The sequence below is a fragment of the Lepisosteus oculatus genome, chromosome 21 (genome assembly GCF_040954835.1).
Source record: "Lepisosteus oculatus isolate fLepOcu1 chromosome 21, fLepOcu1.hap2, whole genome shotgun sequence".
NCBI lineage: Eukaryota > Metazoa > Chordata > Actinopteri > Semionotiformes > Lepisosteidae > Lepisosteus > Lepisosteus oculatus.
In genome coordinates this window covers 1,906,037-1,931,501 of record NC_090716.1, presented here as the reverse complement: position 1 = coordinate 1,931,501, position 25,465 = coordinate 1,906,037, and the positions used below count along the sequence as shown (strand labels likewise).

Genomic DNA, 25,465 nt, shown 5'->3' with positions numbered 1-25,465 from the left:
CATCCTCCTCTCCACGCCTCCTGGCCATCCTACGTCAGCCGCCAGGCATCAGCTTTCCCCCCAGCCATACCCGGGCCCCCCCGCCCGAGCCCTCCAGACCATCGCCCTCCTGCCCCCCCCCAATACGGGCGGTCCCTCTTGTTAGCGCTGTAGACTGCAGGTGAAACCTCTGGGGCTGCTGTAGGATTTTGGTCTCCACCTTCTTGATTCTGAAACGAATAAGAAGAAAAATCTTACAAAAACCCCAGCTTATTATTATTTTTCCTTTCACAGCAGCTTTTCGGAAAGTGGACGGGTGTTTTGTGAGCTGTTTTCCCTGGGTTTGGGGGGGGGCGGGGGGGTTTGGGATGAGGGGGGTGGGAGGGGAGGCACCAGGTAGCTGAGATGGACAGGTGAACGGGATCCTGGGCTACTTCTGGAGGAGGGAGGGGTTGGGGTGGCGTCTGGACTTCACAACGCGACGCCAACTCTGATGACTTGCGCGGCACGGTAGTTCCCCTGTTTCGGGGGTGGGGGTGGGGGTGGGGGAGGGGTGGGGGGGAGACATACCAACGACACAGACGAGAGAAAAAAATAGCTTCCCACTTCCACCACTCCAGCTCTCCAGGTCCAGCCCATCCCCTCCTCCCGGTTTCCTGCTTCTGTAGCGTAAGAGAAAGAGAGAGGAGTAAGTCAAGTGAAATATGGAAGGTGTTCCCGGTCCCAATTGCTCAGTGTCTCGCTTGTGCTTATATGTTTGAAGATTCCAAAGTGAATGGAGAAGCAGCTAAGGCAGCACTGGCCAATGAAGACTGTCCTCATATAGACCAGGCCATATCGCCTGAGGACGGCCAGATCTTTAGCCCGAGCGACAGAAGCGAACAGCCCTGCTTCCTCTTAACAACGGGTGAGCTGCCCAGCCGCACAGGGGGAAGAGTGAGGAAGGGTATGTAACAGCAGAACGGCCAGGCCTGGTCCGAGAGCAGACAGACAACCGGGCGAGCCGGGAGAAAAAACAAAGATGTGTGTTTTAAAAACCGACAAGAAGAAGCAAGCCAACAAACATATCTGTATGTGTATATCTATCTGTCAGAGGAAACCAGAAAAAAACGCACACACATCAGCATAAGGCAGGCTCTGGGCTTACAGACAGCTATCCGCGGGAAGAGCAAAGCAAAGGGACAAACCAATCAACAGCCCCGCCTTCTGGTCAGGGGCCCCGCCCCCTTTCTATCTCCTCCCACTCTAGAACAAGTTCCGCAGACCCCGCCCCTCCCGTGACCACACCCACCACCCCACCCAGCCCCGCCTCCCCGAACACAGCCAGCCTAGGACACGGACACGTCCCCCCGAGAGATCTGCATTCTGGTTTGAGGTTCTGACGCAGGGCAGGCACACACACAGACCTCCTCCCCTGCTCCTCCCCAGCAACCGACCCCCACCCCACCCACCAACCCACCATTGCTCGTCTGTGACCCCCCTCTCCCCCTCATCGGTGTGGAGTGGCGGCACAGATCGCCTGGGCATGCCTAGCCCCCCCCACCCCCCTCTCCTCCTCCCCCGCCCCGCCCCCTGAGCTCCTCGTCTCTCCACACCGCGGACAACCACAACGACAAGGAAAACAAGCTTTTTTCCTGGCCTTTTTCCTTAGCCCTGTCGCCATTTTTTTTCTAGCTGTCCTAAAGCCTCCTTTTTTTAAGGAGGCGGATTTTCTTCCTGCCTTTCTTTTCCTTTGTGCCGTGGAAGGTGGGGGGGGGAGGGTAGGGGAGGGGGAACAACCCTTTTACCAACTCTGGCATGCAACACCCCCCGACCCCTGACCCCCGACTCCCGACCCCTGACCCCCGACCCCTCTGCTCCCCCCCCCCCTCCCTGCGCGTGTGCTCCACTCCTTCAGCTCCCCCCTTCGCTCCGTTCCCTTTTGGTCCTGCTCTCTCTTTCTCGAGAGAGAGAGAGAGAGAGAGAAACGACACTTGTGAAGAGCGAAAGAGAGAAGCCAGGAGCCCGGCACTCCGGACCTCCCTAATCGCTCCTCTTTTCTTTTTCTTTGTTGTGCGTTCTGTTGTTTTATTTTTTTCTTTGTTTGTTCGTTTCTTCCTTTTTCTGTTGCTCTTTTTTTTCCCTTGTTCTCGCCGTCGTTCTCGTTCTCCGGCTGGTCTAAGCCTGTGCTGCACTGGGGAGCCCGAGCCGAGACGGGGCGTCCTCGCTGGAGCTGAGCTCCCAGTTCTATCCTCTGCTGCAGCTCGGCTGGATTCAGTGCGAGGAGGACTTGTGCAGCAGAGGGGCCCAGTGAGCCAGCGCCGGGCTCTCCGGGGTAGCCGGCTCGGGCGCTGGGCTCCGCCACACAGACCTGGAGCGGACAGCGTGCCCGCCGTGGGGCCAGGTGCTGCTGGTGGTGATGATGACGGGGGTGGGGGGTGGGGTGGGGGCAGGCGGGAGGGAGAGAGAGGGACAGGGATAGGGGCAGTGGTGGGGGGCACGAAGGCTTGGGCTTGTGGTTAGCGTCTGGACGCGCGCGCACAGGCCCGAGGGGATTCGCCAAACGGCAGCGGGCCGCTTCCTGGAATTTTGTTTCCCGCGGAAGGAAGAGCAAAAGCCGAGCCGCGGCCGCCGCCAGCCGTGGAGCTGGGGAGGGGGGGGCGCATCGGCGGGTCTGCCTGACGCGATCAGCTGAAATCGATGTGGAAGAAAAATGAGATCCGGGGTCTCAGGGGCCCCTTCGGTCTCACTTCCGCGACTGGAGGGCGCGGCCCGATGTCAGCTGGGGGGGGGGCAGAGCCGCTCTCGGGGCCCGCGGAACCACAAGACCCAAACCTCGCGCTCCGGAGCGGGGAGCGGCCTGCTGCGTTTCCCTGTCCCGTCCTGTCCAGGGGAGGGCGGGCTACCGAACACTCGGGACCTGAGCAGCTCTGCTGCCCGAAAGCACAGCCCCGACTCTCCCTGCCGACCTCCGGGCTCCAGGCCTTCCCGGCGCCAGCGGGGGCTCTGCGGGGTTCTGACCCGCTCGGCGTGGGCTCCCTTCAGAGCCCTGCCTTAGGCTGTGCTGTGCCTTTTGGGAGCAGAGGTTTGCCGCCGTCGCCCTCCCACCCCCGACATGTGCGAACAGAGTCAATGGCTGGAGAGATGGAGCCTATTCTCGCCCCCCCCTCCCCCTGCCCCCCCCCCACACACAAAACCAGTGCGCCCTCCCCCCTCCCCTCCCTCCTCCCTCCCACCCCCGGCCCTCCCCACACACAGCTCAGAGTCAGCTGAAGACAGAACCAGGAATGCAGATTAAAGCAAGCGTCCGTAGGTGCTGGCCTGCCCCTGAGAACGCCTCCCCCCAGACACGGCTGCACTGAGCACAGGAGGAGCTACACAGCAGGGAGCAAGGAGCAGGAAACACGCCCGTTTCAAGGGCGTTTGTATACCGCAGTCCATCACAAACACACACACACAGGGACGGCGACTTGCACTGCAGGAACAATCCTGGCTGTACAAACCAAGAGAAAGCTGCACGTCTCACCTCGGCAGGAGACGGGCCGGCCCTCAGCACGACAGATTGAAAACGAGCGGGGACTACTTCGTTCACGTCGAGCATTTACCTAAACCCTCACACCGACCCAGTTTCCCCATTCCATCCAGTCCTGTTAACAAAACAACCCCCCTTCCCCCTCACCCAGAGCCCACTGCCTCCCCCCCCAACACGCCAACCTCCCAGTGCATCGTGGGGCATCTATGTCACTACCCTTTCTTGCCAGGTTACCCATGATGCATTGCCCCAGCTGCCCATATTCACTTGGCTTAGAAGAGCTTCTCCTTGACACCACTGAGACAATGAGTGCAGTGTCTGTTATTCACGATCCTACATTCAGCCTTTTATAAAATAGGGAGCCACATATATTAAAAAAAATACAACATAGACAAAAGAATTGTCAGCATACTAGTGGCCCAGGGCATTTTGGAAGGGAAGAAGTTTTCATGGCGTTGAAAGTGAAACCGAAACCACACTGTTGTGAATATCTGTGCGTATGTGTGTGTCTCAGTGTGGGTGTGTGTGCGCCTGTGTGTATTTATGTGTCAAGTGACATAGACGTGAACCTGTCTTTCTGTCTCCAGTCGTTGGCATGTGGTTAACCTGTCTTTCTTTTCGGGTCGTGCACATTGCTGCATGTGGCTTTTTTCGAGAGGTGGCATCGCCATGGCGACAGAACCGGGCAGCCCAGTGTAGGTCCGCGGACCCCCTCCCAGAGGGGGTCCAGAGCCAAGAGCCCAGCAGTCACAGCGGCAGCTGCGCTGCCGGACCCCCCGGAGTACGGGAACGCCGGCGCTGTCGTTTAGAAATGTGCGCCATGGCAACGCCCAGGGGCTACTGCAAAGACGCCGCGCCCGCCGACCGCCGCGAACCTGCCCCTCTAAAGAATCCCCTGCCTCAGAGGGCAGCCAGAAGCCCCTCGGGGGGCGGTAGCGCCACCTGGAGGAGGGACACGCCTCCTGCGCCATCGCGATGCCACCCGGCGCATGCCAGCCGCTTAGAGAAACGCCACGTTCTGCATGAGAGATGCCGCTGAGCTGCCTTGCCCTGCCCTGCCCCGCCCTGCCCTGCGCTTCCACTCCAGCGCATGTCTCCTCAAGCGGAGGTTGTGGGACACCGCGGAGCCCCAGCTGGACTGCTGGCATGTGTGGAAATGCAATAAGAGTGTCTTCAGTGCCCGTGGCTCCCTGTGGCTCCCTGCGGCTCCCTGCAGCTGGCACAGTCCTTCCAGGCGAGTCCTGTCTCCCATCCCACCCGTCCTGCGGCGCGGAGCGGGCTCAGGTCAGCCTGGCGCCGCCCAGCTTCGCGCCTCCTTCCTCGGTTTCTTCTTTCCTCTCATCTCCCCTGTCGCTCGTCTGGCGTCGTTATACGCCCGTAAAAACAGCCGTTGCCGCTGACAGCAGAGCGATCGTCGAGGCCCCTCGCTGACCCCTGTCCCCTCGTGGAGGACTCAGGACGGCCCGCGCCCCCTGCCCCTTTGCCCTTCGCCCCCCGCCCTCTGACCCCAGACTCTGGCGCGCAACGGCCGGTGGCCAGCTTCGCTCCGGTCCAGCCATGTCTCAGAGCTGACCGGTTCCATCTGACCACGCCCCCTCTCAGTGACCACACCCCCACCCCCGCCCTCCCCCGTGACCACGCCCACGCTGACCACAACACCGGCTATCTTTTAGACTATTCTTGCACTGCAAACAGAAGGGGAAAACCAACACAGCGACAGTGGGGCTCCTCGGGATGTGCTCTTCTGAGCCGCAGGAAGGGCCTACCCCCCCTGTCCCCGTCCTCCACCCCCCCCCCTCCACACAAACACGCAAACAAACACGCAAACAAACACCAGCTCCCATCAGCCCATCAGCCCCGCCCTCCAGCCCTTCCAGGGACGCCAGGCGCTGAAAAACACAAAAAATATCCCAGTGTGAACCCCCCTACCTCCTACCTCCCCTGCCCCTCTCCCACTCCCCCAATACGGAGAAGGAGCGTTGCCTGGTTCTCCCGTTCCTCTGATTCGTTTTCTTGCGGACTCTCTCTCTCTCCCCGTCCCCGAGTCCTCTGGGTCTGCCCACCTGACTGTGTCGCCCCCCTGCCCCCTCTCTTGGGCTCTGGCTCCCGTCTGGGCGGGCAGTGCCCGCGGGCACCGGACTGACCGCCCTCGACATGCATGGACTGGCAGGGCTTCGGGGGATGGGGCTGGCTGTCTACTCTTGCATGACTGAGCGCTGACTCTCCCTTCACCGCTTCTCCTCCTGTCCTTCCCTGTCTCTCCCTCTCTCTTTTGTTGCGGATCGTATATATGAACTAAACAAAAAAAAAATTAAAAATCCTTAAGAGACCTTCTTGGCTTTTTTTTTATTTTTTTGCTGTTTTTTTCTTGGTGTTGTGAGATCTTCTTTTTTTTAACCAAAAAAAAAAAAAAGAGCAATCTGGAACTGGCTGATGTTGAGATGCTCACTGTATTCTCTACTGCAGATCCCTGCAAAGAGGAGACTGTCCTAGTTAAGTATATGCAAGCAGAGGCGCTCAAAGTGACCTGACCGAGGCTGGTATTTTCTTAAAGGTGGACGTTTTGCGTAAAAGTATCCTTTCCACAGTCTGTCCACGGACTCCGAGACAGATGGGGGTGGGTGGGGGGTGGGGGGGAGGAGGGGAGAGAGAGAGAGAAAAAGGACATTTTTATCTCGAGGGAAAAACGCCGCCGAAGGACGAGGCACGTGGGTGCAGTTCCACCCTTTCTCCCGTTTTCAAGCGACAAACAAATCCCAAAACACCACCACCACCACTACAGCCACCATCGAGAAGAAAATCAAGACCATTCCTGTGGAAGACTGGATGCCCCCTGTTTTTCTCTTGTGCTTGTGGGCGTGGCCGGAGGGGAGGAGCCTGGGGGCGGGGGGAGGAGACAGGGTGATGGGGGAGAGGAGGGAGGTCTTGTGGGCGGGGCCGGGGGCGGGGCTGTTTGGAGGGGGGAGGGGCCCAGGCTGGATTTTGTACAGAGGACACATTTCCTTTCCCACCCCCCCCCCAAGCCTGGGTGTGTACGCGTGTCTGTCCAGAACGGGACCCTGTCTGGGAAGAGGACATCGGGCTGTTTCCATGCCAACCCCTCCCCCCCCCCGCCCCCTCCCAAAAAAAGGGGGCACGAAAAACCACATCCACAACAGTAAGAATCATACTGCTGATAACTATATTGTCCTAAGAGAAACTCTTGACTGTAGAAGACTCCTTTCTGTTCATTTAGCATGACTTGCATGGTGTATTATTCAAAAAAGAAAAAAAAGCTGTAACTGTAATGAATATCTTTATGGGAAAAGCAAAAAAGATATATTTTCGTTCAAAAGCTCCTTACTTTTACATACATTTGATGTAGCCAAAATGTAAGACGGTATATATATAGTATATAAAAACAATGTACATTTAATTCTTTCTTTTTTTGCAACCTATCGCTTTGTCTTTCTCTTTTTTTTTGTATTACAACAATACAAAGTAACAAGGTTTAAAGACAAACGTGCAATCAGGAATCGCCGGTCATATTGACCTCTGCCCTCACCGCCTGCTTAACTCGCTACTTATGTAAAGATGGCGGGGAGGGAAAAAAAGAAGTATTTTAGCAAGATCTGTGTAGTTTTAACGGCAAATTACTTTAGACTCTGTTTCCGTTGGCATGCTTGTGATCCCTGGATCTGATAAAAAAAAAAATTATACCAGCTGGGCTAACTTTTAATATCTTATCCTTTTTCTATTTTTTTTCCCTCTGTTCTACGCTGTATTTTCTTGGTGTATAGAAACCATGTGAAGATTCTATTTACAGTAGGCCGTTGTTCATATCACTTATTAAGTCTGGACTTTTGACAGTGTTATTTTTAAAAGGAAACAAAAGTGACACAGGATGAGCAGGACCGTGGGGAGAGAGAGAGAGAGAGAGAGAGCTGGGATTCCTGTCGGACCAGAGAAGAAGACAGAGCAGGGGGTGTCACAGGCGTCTGCCCCCCCCACCTCTCGCTCGGACCCGCAATCCGAACTTTTCGAGCACTGTATGCAACCCAGCACCCGGGGGGCAGGGGACGCAAGATCCCAGACGAAGGACAGAAGCGAATGCATGCACAATGTTATGCAAAATACAGAAATAAATGAATAACTAAGAATTCTAGCATGAAAAATAAATTTTTGTATGAAACCTGCTCGGGGGAGTCCTGTTTTAATTCCTCTTCCGGTTCTCATCCCGCTCCTTCTCTTTGACCTTTCGGTGACTGCACCAATCGGCACGCCGACGGCTGCAAAAAATAAAGAGAGTCGCGCGCGCACCACCAGATCTGGAGATCAAAGAGAAGCTGGTGGGGCGCACGGGGACCGCATGGTGACGCCGCGCCCAGCAGCATGTCCAGGAAAGCTCCCGACAGGAAAGCATGGCTAGCGCCGGGGGCCGGACTAACCCGCCGCGCTGGCGGAATGACCAGATTGCATTGGGGCACGCATGGGCACGCATGGTAAAGCGCCGATTTTACCATGGCGAACTAACGGGGGGGGGGTGGAGTTTGCGGTTTTCGTGGCCATCTTTGCCCGAAGCGTTTGAGACGCCCACCCCACCATCCCGCTCGCCGCTCTCGGCCTCACCCTCACCCCCCCCCCAGCCCGGGAATTAACGATGTTGTTGTCTTTCTCTTTGTCTCTCCGAAGAGCACCAGGGGCAGTGCCAGGGCCAGACGAAGGAGCCTGCAGATTGAGTATGTGTTGGCACCCCACCCCCCCCCCCTCTCATCTTGCCCCCCCCCCAGACACACCCCTGCTCACCCCCTTTGCACCCTCTCCTCACGGCACAACGCCATCCCACTCCCCGGTCCAGTAACCCGCCACCGGCGCGCGTCCGTACGCCACCCAGCCTTGGCATGACCAGAGCCAGGTCCTGACGGGACCCTCTCACCACCCCCTAAACGACGGGGGTCACTCCCTTAAAGGCTCTGCCACGCCTCGGTGGCGGAACACGCTCTCCGACCGCTCGGACACGGAGAACTGGGAGGCACTGAGTTCAGAGAGTACTGACCAAGAGAAGGCGACTTCCTCGGTCTCCCGTTTTTGGCAGCCTTGCAGACGAACGAGCCCTGAAGACTTATTACGCCGTTTAAACGCGCCGACGATGCATCACGTGGGAGAGACCCCACTGCAGGCACGGGGGCGCACGACCTGTGGGGCGCCGATTGAGCCCTGCAGAAAAAGGCCTGTTCCAGTTGTATGGGTTTCTCGCTGCTCCGAGCTGTGTGCACCAGGTGTCACACCCTCCGCAGCCAGAGGGCGCTCCTACTCTGTCCTGTCCCTAGTTTCCTGTGCTTTGCTCTCCTTCCGGTGTCTCTCTCTCTGGGGCTATATATTTACGGGTTACTCATTCACCTTCTCTCAGCACTGACGTTCGGATGTCCTGAGACCCTCATAGCACCAGGTCACCCCATGCCCGCTACCTGAGGGGATAGGTCTCTACGGCATTTCCTGAACAGCTGAGCCCGGGGCTAACCCCCGTCTCGCTGCTACGCACAGGGTCTTTATCGCTCTCCTGCCTCTCCACGGTTCATCCCTTCCGACATCCGTGACACCAGGTCTGGCTGATGATCACAGCCCCCCGCAGGGCCGAGAACCCCACACTCCTCTGTGAGCCTCACTCCCGGGTCTCTGCTCTCCGGCCCCGGCTGGGACACTGGGACAGGGGCTCACACTGCATCCCCATGGTCACAGGACCAAGGTAGGAAGACTTCAGATCCCACACTACTGCATCTGCAGCCAGGAGCTGTCTGGACTGGCCCTGAACAGACCTCAGCTCTCCTGTATAATACTTCTCGATGTCTCAATTGGACATTGCCCGTTGCTTTGAGCCATTTCTCACTTGCAGATTTATTGCCATGGGCTAAGTGACTCACATGTCCTCGTTTCACCCGTTTTCATGGTCCTGCACATCTGGGGACAGGCTCCTGGGTGATGGAACCCCCCACACGTCCGTCCCGTTATACAAGAAAATCTAACGACACGATGACAAAAATAATCCGCAGTCAGCAAACGTGCGTAACACGGCTTTGATTAGGTGCCTGGGGCTGTGAGGGGTGTCTTTGTGAGAAAGCCACCATCTTGGCTCAAAGCCCGGACCCGGGGGGGGCGTGTCCTTGAGCCAAGATGGCCACCTGTCACTTGGAAGAACTTGGAAAATGAGGCACAGCGAGTCTGAACGAGTAATTAGCACTCCGAAAGAATGGAACTCCACATGAGGGACGGGAGCAGTCCGGGACAGACTCTGCATGGAATTACCCAGTGCCCTGGGCTAATTAAGAGGCTTATAATAATGTCCAGGAGACAGTTACAGTCTGTGTGTACACTCCAGGCGGGAAGGGTGGGAGAGTGAGAGAGAGCAGTCCTCACTAGTCACGGATTGTGCTGGTTTACAGACCTGTGGGACTCAGTGAGCTAGGGACGCTTGAGGAAATGTAATTTTGTCTGTATTGTATTAGTTTATTCACTAGGCGCAGTGGTTTTGTAGTGTGCCGGGAAGGACCAGGGCTAGCCAGCTGGACCAGGCCCGATTGGGAGATGTTGGTACCTGGAGGAGTGGGGCATCGCCTGGCAGGGCATATGCATATCAGAGAAAAGTCTAGACGGCACAGGTTGGGTCCCAAGTACTCCCTGGGCCTTAACATCAGTAGACAGATGTGCGGCCTCCGAGAGACTGGCTGATGTTTTCAGGAGAGCAGGTGTTGGTTACAGAGAGGCGTCCCTGGCCAAACAGGATCATCCAGCGCAGTTAGTGATGAGAGGAGTGACTGGTTTGTTAGTGAAGACCTGATGCATGGCGAAGAGTAAGACTTGAGATGGCGCCATCATCAAGTCTGGGCAGCGTCGGGAGTATTCAGTTAAACTCTCTTGTGTAAAAGTGAAAATGGATTAGAGAAGATTAAGACATGGACATGGAGTTAATAGAGTTGAATGCTCCAGTGCCTGGTGACTACTGGAGACCAAGAATGAAGATCTAGCGACTTGTGTGAGTAGAACCCAGTGGAGAGCAGGCTGGGAAAAAAGGGGGTACCATGCAGACTTCCACAAGAGGGTACAACTAAGGTGCAGTGCTGGCAGTGTTGGGATTGTAGAGACGTGTGCTGGCAGTAGTTGCAGTGCCATTCCTCAACAAATCAATCGGTGACGTCCAGCTGAGACTGTGACGAAGGTGCATGCTGGGTAATGGTTCCGCTGACTTCAGGACAGGGAGGTCATGTCAGGCGCTTACAGCCCTAAACGGGAATCCGCGTCCCACTGCCCTTTTCTGCGGACGCCCTGTCGTACCTTTGCGGACCTGCAGGTGTGATCTGGTGTGAGGATCCACAGGGGACGCTCACATCACACAGCCCAGAAGGTCTAGGACCACCAGGAACCCTCTGGAATCCAGCAACCCCTACAGGGGAAAGGCATCAATGCAGACTTCATTGCCTGCCACAAGCGCTGTCTGTGACACCACCACCAACTCCACCGTGGTAATCAAGATCGACAACGGCGCCGAGGCCGGTTATGAGCTGGGGAAGGGAGAGATAATAATTTAATAATAATAATTGCATACACTTGTATAGTGCTTTTCTGGACACTCAGAGCTCTTTACAGGTCATGGGGATCCCCTCCACCCCCACCAGTGTGCAGCCCCCCCTGGATGATGCGACAGCAGCCATAGTGCGCCAGAACGCTCCCCACACACCAGCTCTCAGTGGGGAGGAGAGCAGAGTGAGGAAGCCGATTCAAGATCTCACCTTCAACAGCAGGCAGCATCCGAAAGCCTTGTACTTCAGCACAGGACTGCACTTAAGTACTGCCATTCAAGAAGGATAAAAGGCCTGTAGAGCCCCTCAAAGCAAAATGAAAAAATAAATCGTCTGTCTTTAATTTTAAAATCTCCAGAACCCACCAGTGTCAGTCCTAATCCCCCAAGCCCCCCGAACACCAGCCTCTGTCTCATCCCTAACCATTCACACTGGCTCCTCCTCCTCCGAGCAGCAGCTCCTGCAGTCTGTGTGGTCGTGTTGCTCTGACTTTCTCCTCGATCGCCTGTGCGGATGCAGATGGCTGCTGTAGCGTCACGCAGCAGAACTGGATTAGTGGAGCAATCAGACCAGAACTGCTGTGGTAAGAAAAGAAAAGGAAGGGGTCTTTGGGGTGGCGGGGGGGTGGGGGTGTCGGCCCTGCGCACGCAGGTGTGAGGACATCAGTGAGCACAGCCTCTCCTCTCACAGCCCATAACCCCCCTCCCCTCACCGTTTCCATGGAAACCAGCAGGCCTGTGCAGGACATTCAGCCATGAAAACCACATCTGACACTGAAATGCGCACTAACATTACAGTGCGCACACGCACGCCAAACACACTGACAGCCTGCAGCGCACACCCCACACAGAGCGCGCTGTCTCAGCCTCACACGCTGGCCCTGAGAACGGTTAGACTGCGCCAGACAGACAGGATCTGCACCTCCCTCACTCCCCCTACACTCTCTCACTCCCCCTGCACTCCCTCACTCCCCCTGCACTCTCACTGCACTCTCACTGCACTCTCTCACTCCCCCTGCACTCCCTCACTCCCCCTACACTCTCACTCCCCCTGCACTCCCTCACTCCCCCTGCACTCTCCCTGCACTCCCTCACTCCCCCTGCACTCTCTCACTCCCCCTGCACTCTCACTGCACTCCCTCACTCCCCCTGCACTCCCTCACTCCCCCTACACTCTCACTCCCCCTACACTCCCTCACTCCCCCTGCACTCTCACTGCACTCCCTCACTCCCCCTGCACTCTCTCACTCCCCCTGCACTCTCTCACTCCCCCTACACTCTCCCTGCACTCCCTCACTCCCCCTACACTCTCTCACTCCCCCTGCACTCCCTCACTCCCCCTGCACTCTCCCTGCACTCCCTCACTCCCCCTGCACTCCCTCACTCCCCCTGCACTCTCCCTGCACTCCCTCACTCCCCCTGCACTCTCACTGCACTCCCTCACTCCCCCTGCACTCCCTCACTCCCCCTGCACTCTCTCACTCCCCCTACACTCTCTCACTCCCCCTGCACTCTCACTGCACTCCCTCACTCCCCCTGCACTCTCTCACTCCCCCTACACTCTCTCACTCCCCCTACACTCTCCCTGCACTCCCTCACTCCCCCTACACTCTCTCACTCCCCCTGCACTCTCTCACTCCCCCTGCACTCTCTCACTCCCCCTGCACTGCCTCACTCCCTGCACTCTCTCACTCCCCCTGCACTCTCCCTGCACTCTCTCACTCCCCCTGCACTCTCTCACTCCCCTTTCACTCTCTCACTCCCCCTTCACTCTCTCACTCCCCCTGCACTGCCTCACTCCCCCTGCACTCTCCCTGCACTCTCTCACTCCCCCTACACTCTCTCACTCCCGCTGCACTCTCACTGCACTCTCTCACTCTCACTGCACTCCCTCACTCCCCCTGCACTCCCTCACTCCCCCTGCACTCCCTCACTCCCCCTGCACTCTCACTGCACTCCCTCACTCCCCGTGCACTCCCTCACTCCCCCTGCACTCTCCCTGCACTCCCTCTGTCCTCTCTCACTCCCCCTGCACTCTCACTGCACTCTCTCACTCCCCCTACACTCTCTCACTCCCCCTGCACTCCCTCACTCCCCCTGCACTCCCTCACTCCCCCTGCACTCTCCCTGCACTCCCCCTGCACTCACTGCACTCTCACTCCCCCTGCACTCCCTCACTCCCCCTGCACTCTCCCTGCACTCCCTCACTCCCCCTACACTCCCTCACTCCCCCTGCACTCTCCCTGCACTCCCTCACTCCCCCTGCACTCTCACTGCACTCTCTCACTCCCCCTGCACTCCCTCACTCCCCCTGCACTCTCTCACTCCCCCTGCACTCCCTCACTCCCCCTGCACTCTCACTGCACTCCCTCACTCCCCCTGCACTCTCTCACTCCCCCTGCACTCCCTCACTCCCCCTACACTCCCTCACTCCCCCTGCACTCTCTCACTCCCCCTACACTCTCTCACTCCCCCTACACTCCCTCACTCCCCCTGCACTCTCTCACTCCCCCTACACTCCCTCACTCCCCCTGCACTCTCACTGCACTCTCTCACTCCCCCTGCATTCTCACTGCACTCCCTCACTCCCCCTACACTCCCTCACTCCCCCTGCACTCTCTCACTCCCCCTGCACTCCCTCACTGCACTCCCTCACTCCCCCTGCACTCTCTCACTCCCCCTACACTCCCTCACTGCACTCTCTCACTCCCCCTGCACTCTCTCACTCGCCCTGCACTCCCTCACTCCCCCTGCACTCTCACTGCACTCCCTCACTCCCCCTGCACTCTCTCACTCCCCCTTCACTCTCTCACTCCCCCTTCACTCTCTCACTCCCCCTGCACTGCCTCACTCCCCCTGCACTCTCACTGCACTCCCTCACTCCCCCTGCACTCCCTCACTCCCCCTGCACTCTCTCACTCCCCCTACACTCTCCCTGCACTCCCTCACTCCCCCTGCACTCTCACTGCACTCCCTCACTCCCCCTGCACTCTCTCACTCCCCCTTCACTCTCTCACTCCCCCTTCACTCTCTCACTCCCCCTGCACTCCCTCACTCCCCCTACACTCTCCCTGCACTCCCTCACTCCCCCTGCACTCTCTCACTCCCCCTGCACTCTCTCACTCCCCCTTCACTCTCTCACTCCCCCTGCACTCTCCCTGCACTCTCTCACTCCCCCTGCACTCTCCCTGCACTCTCTCACTCCCCCTGCACTCTCTCACTCCCCTTTCACTCTCTCACTCCCCCTTCACTCTCTCACTCCCCCTGCACTGCCTCACTCCCCCTGCACTCTCCCTGCACTCTCTCACTCCCCCTGCACTCCCTCACTCTCCCTGCACTCTCTCACTCCCCCTACACTCTCTCACTCCCGCTGCACTCTCACTGCACTCTCTCACTCTCACTGCACTCTCTCACTCCCCCTGCACTCTCACTGCACTCCCTCACTCCCCCTGCACTCCCTCACTCCCCCTGCACTCCCTCACTCCCCCTGCACTCTCCCTGCACTCCCTCTGTCCTCTCTCACTCCCCCTGCACTCTCACTGCACTCTCTCACTCCCCCTACACTCTCTCACTCCCCCTGCACTCCCTCACTCCCCCTGCACTCCCTCACTCCCCCTGCACTCTCCCTGCACTCCCTCACTCCCCCTGCACTCTCTCACTCCCCCTGCACTCCCTCACTCCCCCTACACTCCCTCACTCCCCCTGCACTCTCTCACTCCCCCTACACTCTCTCACTCCCCCTACACTCCCTCACTCCCCCTGCACTCTCTCACTCCCCCTACACTCCCTCACTCCCCCTGCACTCTCACTGCACTCTCTCACTCCCCCTGCATTCTCACTGCACTCCCTCACTCCCCCTACACTCCCTCACTCCCCCTGCACTCTCTCACTCCCCCTACACTCCCTCACTGCACTCTCTCACTCCCCCTGCACTCTCTCACTCCCCCTGCACTCCCTCACTCCCCCTGCACTCTCCCTGCACTCCCTCACTCCCCCTGCACTCCCTCACTCCCCCTGCACTCTCACTGCACTCCCTCACTCCCCCTGCACTCTCTCACTCCCCCTACACTCCCTCACTGCACTCTCTCACTCCCCCTGCACTCTCTCACTCCCCCTGCACTCCCTCACTCCCCCTGCACTCCCTCACTCCCCCTGCACTCTCACTGCACTCCCTCACTCCCCCTGCACTCTCACTGCACTCCCTCACTCCCCCTGCACTCTCACTGCACTCCCTCACTCCCCCTTCACTCTCTCACTCCCCCTGCACTCCCTCACTCCCCCTGCACTCCCTCACTCCCCCTGCACTCTCTCACTCCCCCTACACTCTCCCTGCACTCCCTCACTCCCCCTGCACTCTCCCTGCACTCCCTCTGTCCTCTCTCACTCCCCCTGCACTCTCACTGCACTCTCTCACTCCCCCTGCACTCCCTCACTGCACTCTCTCACTCCCCCTGCACTCTCTCACTCCCCCTGCACTCCCTCACTCCCCCTGCACTCTCCCTGCACTCCCTCACTCCCCCTGCACTCCCTCACTCCCCCTGCACTCTCACTGCACTCCCTCACTCCCCCTGCACTCTCTCACTCCCCCTTCACTCTCTCACTCCCCCTTCACTCTCTCACTCCCCCTGCACTCCCTCACTCCCCCTGCACTCTCACTGCACTCCCTCACTCCCCCTGCACTCCCTCACTCCCCCTGCACTCTCTCACTCCCCCTACACTCCCTCACTCCCCCTGCACTCTCACTGCACTCCCTCACTCCCCCTGCACTCCCTCACTCCCCCTGCACTCTCTCACTCCCCCTGCACTCTCACTGCACTCCCTCATTCCCCCTGCACTCTCTCACTCCCCCTGCACTCCCTCACTCCCTCTGTCCTCTCTCGCTCCCTCTGCACTCTCACTGTCCTCTCTCTCTCACTCTCCCTGCACTCCCTCACTCCCTCTGTCCTCTCTCACTCCCTCTGCACTCTCACTGTCCTCTCTCTCTCACTCTCCCTGCACTCCCTCACTCCCTCTGTCCTCTCTCACTCCCTCTGCACTCTCACTGTCCTCTCTCTCTCACTCTCCCTGCACTCCCTCACTCCCTCTGTCCTCTCTCACTCCCTCTGCACTCTCACTGTCCTCTCTCTCTCACTCCCCCTGCACTCTCTCACTCTGGGGAAGCTGTCCCTCTGCCCTGTGCCTCTTCCTGAAGGCAGGCCGGACACCCACAGCGGCCACTACCTGTCTGACCCACACCCAGCCCCCAGCCAGGGGGCGCCCTTGAGACGAGGGCCGGGTTTGCGCCGGGAGCCGCGCTTGTGCGTGTGTGCGTGCGCGCGTGTGGAGCCTGACTGGCAGCGCGGGTGATCCGACCGGACAGCTGCTGCCCTGGCGGGGCCGCCCCGGAGGGGGAGCCAGCGCGCCCCGTCACGGGCCATTTCTGCGCCTGTCACTCACAGGCTGCGAGCCCGCCTGGGGCGCGGGGCAAGAAAAAGGCCTCTCTGCGAGGCTGAGGAGGGAGATATTTGAATGCCACAACGCAAGAGGCACAACAGGACATCGCACTGGCCATGCTGGAGCCATGAATCACCTTGAGACAGCCCCGCGTGGCTCCGGTCACGCACCCTGGTCCTGCTGATCAGCAATGATGTCACTGAGGACCCCCTCACACAGAGAGGGTCACTATCCCTGGGGGGGTACGTGGGGAGGGCAAGTTGTTTTACAGCAGCAAGTTGTTTTTACAGACAGACACAAGAAACAAAATGACAGGAGCAACAATCTACATATTTACATAGAAGGTCGAGTGTTGAGTGTTGAGTAATGGCTACAGGTATGAATGAGAACTTCAGTCTGTTGAGTCTGCAGTTGGGGAGTCGGTATCTGCGTTCTGATGGGAGTAAGTGGAGATTTCGAATCAAGGGGTGTGAAGGATCGTCACAGATGGATTTTGCTTTACGCAAAACACGTCTCTGATAGATGGAGGAGAGGAGAGGAAGATCAACACCAGGGACCTCCTGAGATCTCTTCACCAGGCTGCCCGGTGTGTTCCTGCCTCTCAGACTCAGGCTGCCGAACCAGCAGATCAGGGTGAAAGTGAGAACAGATTCCAGGAAGGACAGCCGGGACAAAATCGACGCCGAATCGTCGACCTTAAAACGCTCGAGCTTCTTTAAAGAAAACAAGACGCTGTTGACACAAGCGGATGGGCAGGACTGGCCGCTAAGCTCGTCAGCTCGGCTGCCTGTGAAGAGCTCACGGGCTCCCCGAGTCGAGGCCGGACTGAGACGGGCCCTCCCGTTCTTCCTCCAGCTGGGCCCAGCGACTCGCTCTACAGAGCGGAGCTCACCAGCGCCCCTGCCCTGCAGCCTCCTGCTTCCTCGGAACAAGGAGGCTTCGGCTCGGCCAGCTTGGCAAGTGACGAGCTCGCCTGGGAAGTCAAGGACTCGGGGGGGAGGAGAACCAGGAATGTCCTGGTCCTCCGGGACCGGAGCTGTGCCTCCTGTTGGGAGACCCACTGCTGACTCGGAGGGCGAGGAGAGAGGCCGGTTGTTAGGCAGGATGGGGGGGGGGCACCTTCCCAGCATGCTCCTCTCTGGGAGGCGAGAGAACACCGGACCGCCCCTTCGGAAAACCGGCCCAGGGTCTATAGGGCAGAATTCGTAGCCCCCCCTCCCCCCCCACTCGCTGCTGAGCCCCCCAGCAGGAGCAAATGTTCTCTAAAAACATGGCGGAAACTACATAAACGCTCGGGACAATGAGCCAACAACGCCAACAAAGGCACCCCGGACAACACACAGCCACACGGGCCATGGGGTCGTCTTGACCTCACGAAAGGGCACGGGGCCAGGGTGTACCCCCTAATCAGGAGGCCAGGGGCTCCCCTCCACGGCTTTCAAGTCATGAACGAGTCCAAAGCCTGCTGGTCTCCATCGGGGCCTTGTCCCACAGAGGGCAGAGGGAGTCGGGACGCAGCTTCAGGGACTTGTGGATGGAACTCCGTGGGACTCCTGATCCTGGGATGACCGGCGGCGCATGAGTGACCCCCCTCTTGTCTGCACCCCAATGTTCCTTTATGTCTGCATTTCAGACGCGAAACATGGACTTGGGACAGGTCTTTGTTTCCAAGGGATTTATTTAACCTCACAGCTCCAGCAATCGTGTATCATCGGGGGGAGATTAGGGGCTCCGGTTGGCTACATTTGCAGCAGGCACAAACAGAAGTGGAAGGCTGATGAAATCCCAGAGTTCATCCCGGCTCTCCGCGGTATCGGTCCCTTGAGCACAGCCAGGACGCTGGGCGCTGGCCAGGAGAGACGGGGGGCGGGGTGGTGGGGGGGTGTCCTGCACTCCGTGGTACAGCCCACTAGGGCTCTCCTCAAGGCCGCTCAGGGTCTCCCAGCTGGAGCTCCCCTCGTCTCGCAGAGGGCCATGGAATGTCCCGCTCCACAGCCAATCAGAAGGGGCCCTGCGCCCCGGAGGGCAGGGATTGGCTGGGGCTGGCTGACGTTGACCTCTGTGCCGTCGCCACACATCCCGTGCTCGTTCCAGCCCCAGGACAGCAGGCGGCCCCCTGGACAAAAACACACAACAACAACTCGTGACCTGTGCCCGTCTGCCCATCGGGCTTCACCTTCTCTACCCACTGATCCAGCTCGTCATCTGCTCATTCTATATACTGTTTCTGTCCAGCTGAACACTCATTCCTGTCTATACATGTACCTCTTTATTCATATGTATCTATATTGTAATCAGCCCAGCTGAACACTCATTCCTGTCTATACATGTACCTCTTTATTCATATGTATCTATATTGTAATCAGCCCAGCTGAACACTCATTCCTGTCTATACATGTACCTCTTTATTCATATGTATCTATATTGTAATCAGCCCAGCTGAACACTCATTCCTGTCTATACATGTACCTCTTTATTCATATATATCTATATTGTAATCAGTCCAGCTGAACACTCATTCCTGTCTATACATGTACCTCTTTATTCATATATATCTATATTGTAATCAGCCCAGCTGAACACTCATTCCTGTCTATACATGTACCTCTTTATTCATATATATCTATATTGTAATCAGCCCAGCTGAACACTCATTCCTGTCTATACATGTACCTCTTTATTCATATTTATCTATATTGTAATCAGCCCAGCTGAACACTCATTCCTGTCTAAACATGTACCTCTTTATTCATATGTATCTATATTGTAATCAGCCCAGCTGAACACTCATTCCTGTCTATACATGTACCTCTTTATTCATATATATATAATCAGTCCAGCTGAACACTCATTCCTGTCTATACATGTACCTCTTTATTCATATATATATCTATATTGTAATCAGTCCAGCTGAACTCTCATTCCTGTCTATACATGTACCTCTTTATTCATATATATATAATCAGTCCAGCTGAACACTCATTCCCGTCTATACATGTACCTCTTTATTCATATATATCTATATTGTAATCAGTCCAGGTGAACACTCATTCCTGTCTATACATGTACCTCTTTATTCATATATATCTATATTGTAATCAGCCCAGCTGAACACTCATTCCCGTCTATACATGTACCTCTTTATTCATATATATCTATATTGTAATCAGTCCAGCTGAACACTCATTCCTGTCTATACATGTACCTCTTTATTCATATATATATAGTAATCAGTCCAGCTGAACACTCATTCCTGTCTATACATGTACCTCTTTATTCATATTTATCTATATTGTAATCAGCCCAGCTGAACACTCATTCCTGTCTATACATGTACCTCTTTATTCATATATAGTAATCAGTCCAGCTGAACACACATTCCTGTCTATACATGTACCTCTTTATTCATATATATCTATATTGTAATCAGTCCAGCTGAACACTCATTCCTGTCTATACATGTACCTCTTTATTCATATGTATCTATATTGTAATCAGCCCAGTTGAACACTCATTCCTGTCTAAACATGTACCTCTTTATTCATATGTATCTATATTGTAATCAGTCCAGCTGAACACTCATTCCTGTCTATACATGTACCTCTTTATTCACATGTATCTATATTGTAATCAGCCCAGCTGAACACTCATTCCCGTCTATACATGTACCTCTTTATTCATATATATCTATATTGTAATCAGCCCAGCTGAACACTCATTCCCGTCTATACATGTACCTCTTTATTCATATATATCTATATTGTAATCAGTCCAGCTGAACACTCATTCCTGTCTATACATGTACCTCTTTATTCATATATATCTATATTGTAATCAGCCCAGCTGAACACTCATTCCTGTCTATACATGTACCTCTTTATTCATATATATCTATATTGTAATCAGCCCAGCTGAACACTCATTCCTGTCTATACATGTACCTCTTTATTCATATGTATCTATATTGTAATCAGCCCAGCTGAACACTCATTCCTGTCTATACATGTACCTCTTTATTCATATATATCTATATTGTAATCAGTCCAGCTGAACACTCATTCCTGTCTATACATGTACCTCTTTATTCATATATATCTATATTGTAATCAGCCCAGCTGAACACTCATTCCTGTCTATACATGTACCTCTTTATTCATATGTATCTATTTTGTAATCAGTCCAGCTGAACACTCATTCCTGTCTATACATGTACCTCTTTATTCATATGTATCTATATTGTAATCAGCCCAGCTGAACACTCATTCCTGTCTATACATGTACCTCTTTATTCATATGTATCTATATTGTAATCAGCCCAGCTGAACACTCATTCCTGTCTATACATGTACCTCTTTATTCATATGTATCTATATTGTAATCAGCCCAGCTGAACACTCATTCCTGTCTATACATGTACCTCTTTATTCATATATATATATCTATATTGTAATCAGTCCAGCTGAACTCTCATTCCTGTCTATACATGTACCTCTTTATTCATATATATATAATCAGTCCAGCTGAACACTCATTCCTGTCTATACATGTACCTCTTTATTCATATATATATCTATATTGTAATCAGTCCAGCTGAACTCTCATTCCTGTCTATACATGTACCTCTTTATTCATATATAGTAATCAGTCCAGCTGAACACACATTCCTGTCTATACATGTACCTCTTTATTCATATATAGTAATCAGTCCAGCTGAACACACATTCCTGTCTATACATGTACCTCTTTATTCATATATATCTATATTGTAATCAGTCCAGCTGAACACTCATTCCTGTCTATACATGTACCTCTTTATTCATATATATCTATATTGTAATCAGCCCAGCTGAACACTCATTCCCGTCTATACATGTACCTCTTTATTCATATATATCTATATTGTAATCAGTCCAGCTGAACACTCATTCCTGTCTATACATGTACCTCTTTATTCATATTTATCTATATTGTAATCAGCCCAGCTGAACACTCATTCCTGTCTATACATGTACCTCTTTATTCATATATAGTAATCAGTCCAGCTGAACACACATTCCTGTCTATACATGTACCTCTTTATTCATATATATCTATATTGTAATCAGTCCAGCTGAACACTCATTCCTGTCTATACATGTACCTCTTTATTCATATGTATCTATATTGTAATCAGCCCAGCTGAACACTCATTCCTGTCTAAACATGTACCTCTTTATTCATATGTATCTATATTGTAATCAGTCCAGCTGAACACTCATTCCTGTCTATACATGTACCTCTTTATTCACATGTATCTATATTGTAATCAGCCCAGCTGAACACTCATTCCTGTCTATACATGTACCTCTTTATTCATATATATCTATATTGTAATCAGTCCAGCTGAACACTCATTCCTGTCTATACATGTACCTCTTTATTCATATATATCTATATTGTAATCAGCCCAGCTGAACACTCATTCCTGTCTATACATGTACCTCTTTATTCATATATATCTATATTGTAATCAGCCCAGCTGAACACTCATTCCTGTCTATACATGTACCTCTTTATTCATATATATCTATATTGTAATCAGTCCAGCTGAACACTCATTCCTGTCTATACATGTACCTCTTTATTCATATATATCTATATTGTAATCAGTCCAGCTGAACACTCATTCCTGTCTATACATGTACCTCTTTATTCATATATATCTATATTGTAATCAGTCCAGCTGAACACTCATTCCTCTCTATACACTGTATCTGTACATCTAAATATTCATTCATGTGTACACATGTACCTCTTTATCCATATAGTCACATTTCTCGATCTACCCACTCGGCTTTGTATTTATTCATTCATGTCTACATATGTATCTTTTTATCTATCCTTATATTCGTGACCACAGATCTCTCTGTCTGTCTGCCCCGCCCTGTATCTGTTTATTCATTCTGTCCCAGTGACCCCACGGCCCTCTCTGAGCTCGAAACACAGACCAGACCCAACATTCCTCTCTACTCCTTGTCGTTCCTCCGTTTTCTTTAAATCACCTTGAGGTGGGGGTACAGGCAAGCTAAGGCAATGTCTCTGGGGGGGTTGGCCACCCATTCCCCGGATAAGAAGGGCAGAGAAGAGGCTTGGAAAAGACTGGACATGAGTAAACGGACCCCCAACCGGAAGAGAAGGCTGAGCCATCTGAAAAAGCACAGGAGAAGAACAATAACCGGGCACCTAAATCGATGGGTTGTCTTCGTAAACACATACTCACTCTTAAGAAAAACACACCATAACCTTGAAAGGAATTTCATAGAAGAGCTACATATAAGCCCCTATCCCTAGCACAACTGCTGACTGTAGCATTATAAGCACATGTCATTCAATTATTAAAAGATTCAAAGTTTCTTCTGACTGTCCTTCTTTCAAAGCTTTGTGAAGTCCTCACTGCTGAGGGCCACTCATTCCCATAACGTATGCACGCACAAGACATGTTGGACACAGAAAGTGGACAGCGGAGAGCCTAATCCAAACTCAGGTCAGTCGAGTCACAGCCTTCTCTAAAGGCAGTCTGTCAAGCTGCTCTAAAACTGCCACTGGTCTCCGGCCCTCGACACAGCGACAAACCGGACAGACGCAGGTCGCTGCTGCGCTGCTGACGCCACTCGCTGATTGAAGTCAACCCTCTGCAGTCGTGACAGCAGCCCCTGGGGCTGGGCGGCCGGGTGTGGGCAGTGGGGTCAGCAGGGGCAGCAGAGTCAGTGTGGGCAGTGTGGGCAGCGTGGGCAGCAGAGTCAGTGTGGGCAGTGTGGGCAGTGTGGGCAGCAGGATCAGTGTGGACAGTGGGGTCAGCAGGGGCAGTGTGGTCAGTGTGGTCAGTGTGGGCAGCAGGATCAGTGTGGGCAGTGGGGTCAGTGTGGGCAGTGTGGTCAGCAGGGGCAGTGTGGTCAGTGTGGGCAGCAGGGTCAGTGTGGGCAGTGTGGTCAGCAGGGGCAGTGTGGTCAGTGTGGGCAGCAGGGTCAGTGTGATCAGTGTGGTCAGCAGGGGCAGTGTGGGCAGTGGGGTCAACAGGGGTCAGTGCGGGCAGCAAGGTCAGTGTGGTCAGCAGGGGCAGTGCTGCCCTGCCACTCCAGAGTAGAAAGTGACCAGCAGCTGCAAACCTGATGCGAACTTAAAACCGCCCTCGGCTTCCTGCGACCCCCCCAGGCCCACAGCCTGCGCTCACTCAGACACCAGCGCAGTGAATGGAGCGGAGGTGTCTCGGGGGGGCGCTGGGCTGCCTCAGGAAATGAGAGAGAGAGAGAGAGCCTGTGTGAGGGAGAGAGGAAGGGGGGAGGTGATGTTTTTCATTGAGCTGCACCAATCACAGAAACCCGAGCCGAGCACGCACGCACACACACGCCAATAATTCTCTCTGATCAGGGGCTGCAGCAGCACACATTCCCGAGAAGCCCCCCGAGGCCAGCGTTCGCTGCCGAGCCATACCAGAGCAATTACCCAGCCCCGCCTGCCAATTAGCGGCGGAATTAGTGAGCGGGCAGCGCCGTTAATGGGTGACCTGGAGTCGTGCGGTCAAGGGGGCTCATGGGAGACGGGGAGACAAAAAGAAAGCCAGGACCCCCCCCCCACTTCAAACTGCGCGACAGTGTCCCCTCATGACAAAAATAAGGAGTCAGTCACATTCTGCGACCCCTCCCACCCCAAGTCTGAGCAAACCCCGGTACCCCAGACGGTTTGGTCTGATTTTGTCTGGATCAGAGTTTCCAGCACGAGCCACCCAGGTGTGGATCAGCTCGTCAGTTCCGGAGCCCGGACAGGGAAAAGGGACATGGAACAGCCAGCGTGAGGGCTTGGGGGGACCCCTATATCGCAGATCCCCTTGCACAGACTGAAAAACGACAAGCTCCCCTTTCAAGACTCTTGTTCTGTAACGTAGAAGAGATCGTAGGGTTTGTGATAGTATACCCTCTTTGCACATCGTGCAATCAAGTTTACTGTGACAGAGAAAAACATCCAGCCCCCCCAGGCCCAAAATCCTTCGGGACAAGGGGCCGAGCAGCTGGGAGCTCAGCGGAAACAGAACCCTGCTAATCGATATCCTCCGCCATGCGCCCATGCCTTTGTGTGGCAAGGCAGCAGACCGCCACATCAGTAGACACTGCACGTAGTGCACAGCGCTGCTCTGCATCCTGCTGCTCCCAGATCCCCCCCCAGCCGGGCCGGGCCGGGCCGACGCCGCTCTGCGCACTGAGGTCCGGGCTGGCCAGGGTTGCCGGGGGGGGAGGAGGCGAGTGCCATGGCAACCCGGTTGCCTAACAGTGCTGCCCGTTGCCACGGCAACGCAACAGCTCTCCCCTCTCAAGGGTGACCCAGTGTTCCTGCCTCCCAGGTGCCGCGGCGGAGGAGCGAGAGAACTGAGCCCCCCTCCCATCCCCCCGGCCCATACTGTCCGACAGAACGCCAGACCGCGGGATCTGGATGCCGGCGATGGGAAAACAGACGGGGCTGTGAAATTCTCGGCAGGCTTGCGGCACCCCGTTCCTGCGCTGTGCAGGCAGGCCGCCCTCCCGCTGCAGCACCCTGCCGGCTCGGGGAAGACCCTCACCCCCACCTGCCTGGGGGACCGCCGCTACTGTCCGGGTAACCCCGAACCCCCGAATCCCAGCTCCCTTCTGGGACACCTGGGAACAAACTCTGCGCCTTGACCCCCCCGCCCCCCACACCCGGATTTGAATCCGCGCAGGAGCCAAGACCACCCCGCTGGAGCTGATGGGCGCAGACCGGCGAGAACAGCCAGGGACGGGGGGGGGCTGGGCCCGTGGCGTCTGGCGGGAGCCTTCCGGGGGGGCTGAACTCCCGCACGGAGGGGGCCGAGCGAACCAGGGACCTCGCTCAGCAGGGCCGTCCCCTGCCAGCCGGCGGCGGAACCCCTCTCGAACCCGGGTCGAAGCCCTCCCCCGCCGGGCCGGGCGCCAGGCCTCACCTTGACCGCTGGCCCGGGGGGG

General features: G+C 55.2%; 2 protein-coding genes across 10 annotated transcripts in view; one reads left to right on the top strand and one right to left on the bottom strand.

Moving 5' to 3' along the window:
* LOC102697592 (voltage-gated potassium channel KCNC1) overlaps positions 1-7,665 on the top strand; it is a 59,470-nt gene extending 51,805 nt beyond the window's left edge. For 2 of the 6 annotated variants that reach the window (XM_069181463.1, XM_069181460.1), the window contains exons 3-4: positions 743-886; positions 2,142-2,431. In XM_069181463.1, the coding sequence (XP_069037564.1) occupies positions 743-886; positions 2,142-2,272 (275 nt within the window). In that variant the 3' untranslated portion in view covers positions 2,273-2,431. Of the gene's footprint in view, positions 1-742; positions 926-2,141; positions 2,432-5,956 lie in introns of those variants that run through there. The other 4 variants (XM_069181462.1, XM_069181461.1, XM_069181465.1 and 1 more) reach the window with 4 other exon arrangements.
* Positions 7,666-11,210: 3,545 nt separating this feature from the next.
* sergef (secretion regulating guanine nucleotide exchange factor) overlaps positions 11,211-25,465 on the bottom strand; it is a 40,658-nt gene continuing 26,403 nt past the window's right edge. For 2 of the 4 annotated variants that reach the window (XM_015338697.2, XM_015338698.2), the window contains exon 11: positions 18,136-18,591. In XM_015338697.2, the coding sequence (XP_015194183.2) occupies positions 18,407-18,591 (185 nt within the window). In that variant the 3' untranslated portion in view covers positions 18,136-18,406. Of the gene's footprint in view, positions 11,622-18,135; positions 18,592-22,516; positions 22,662-25,465 lie in introns of those variants that run through there. The other 2 variants (XM_015338699.2, XM_069181588.1) reach the window with 2 other exon arrangements.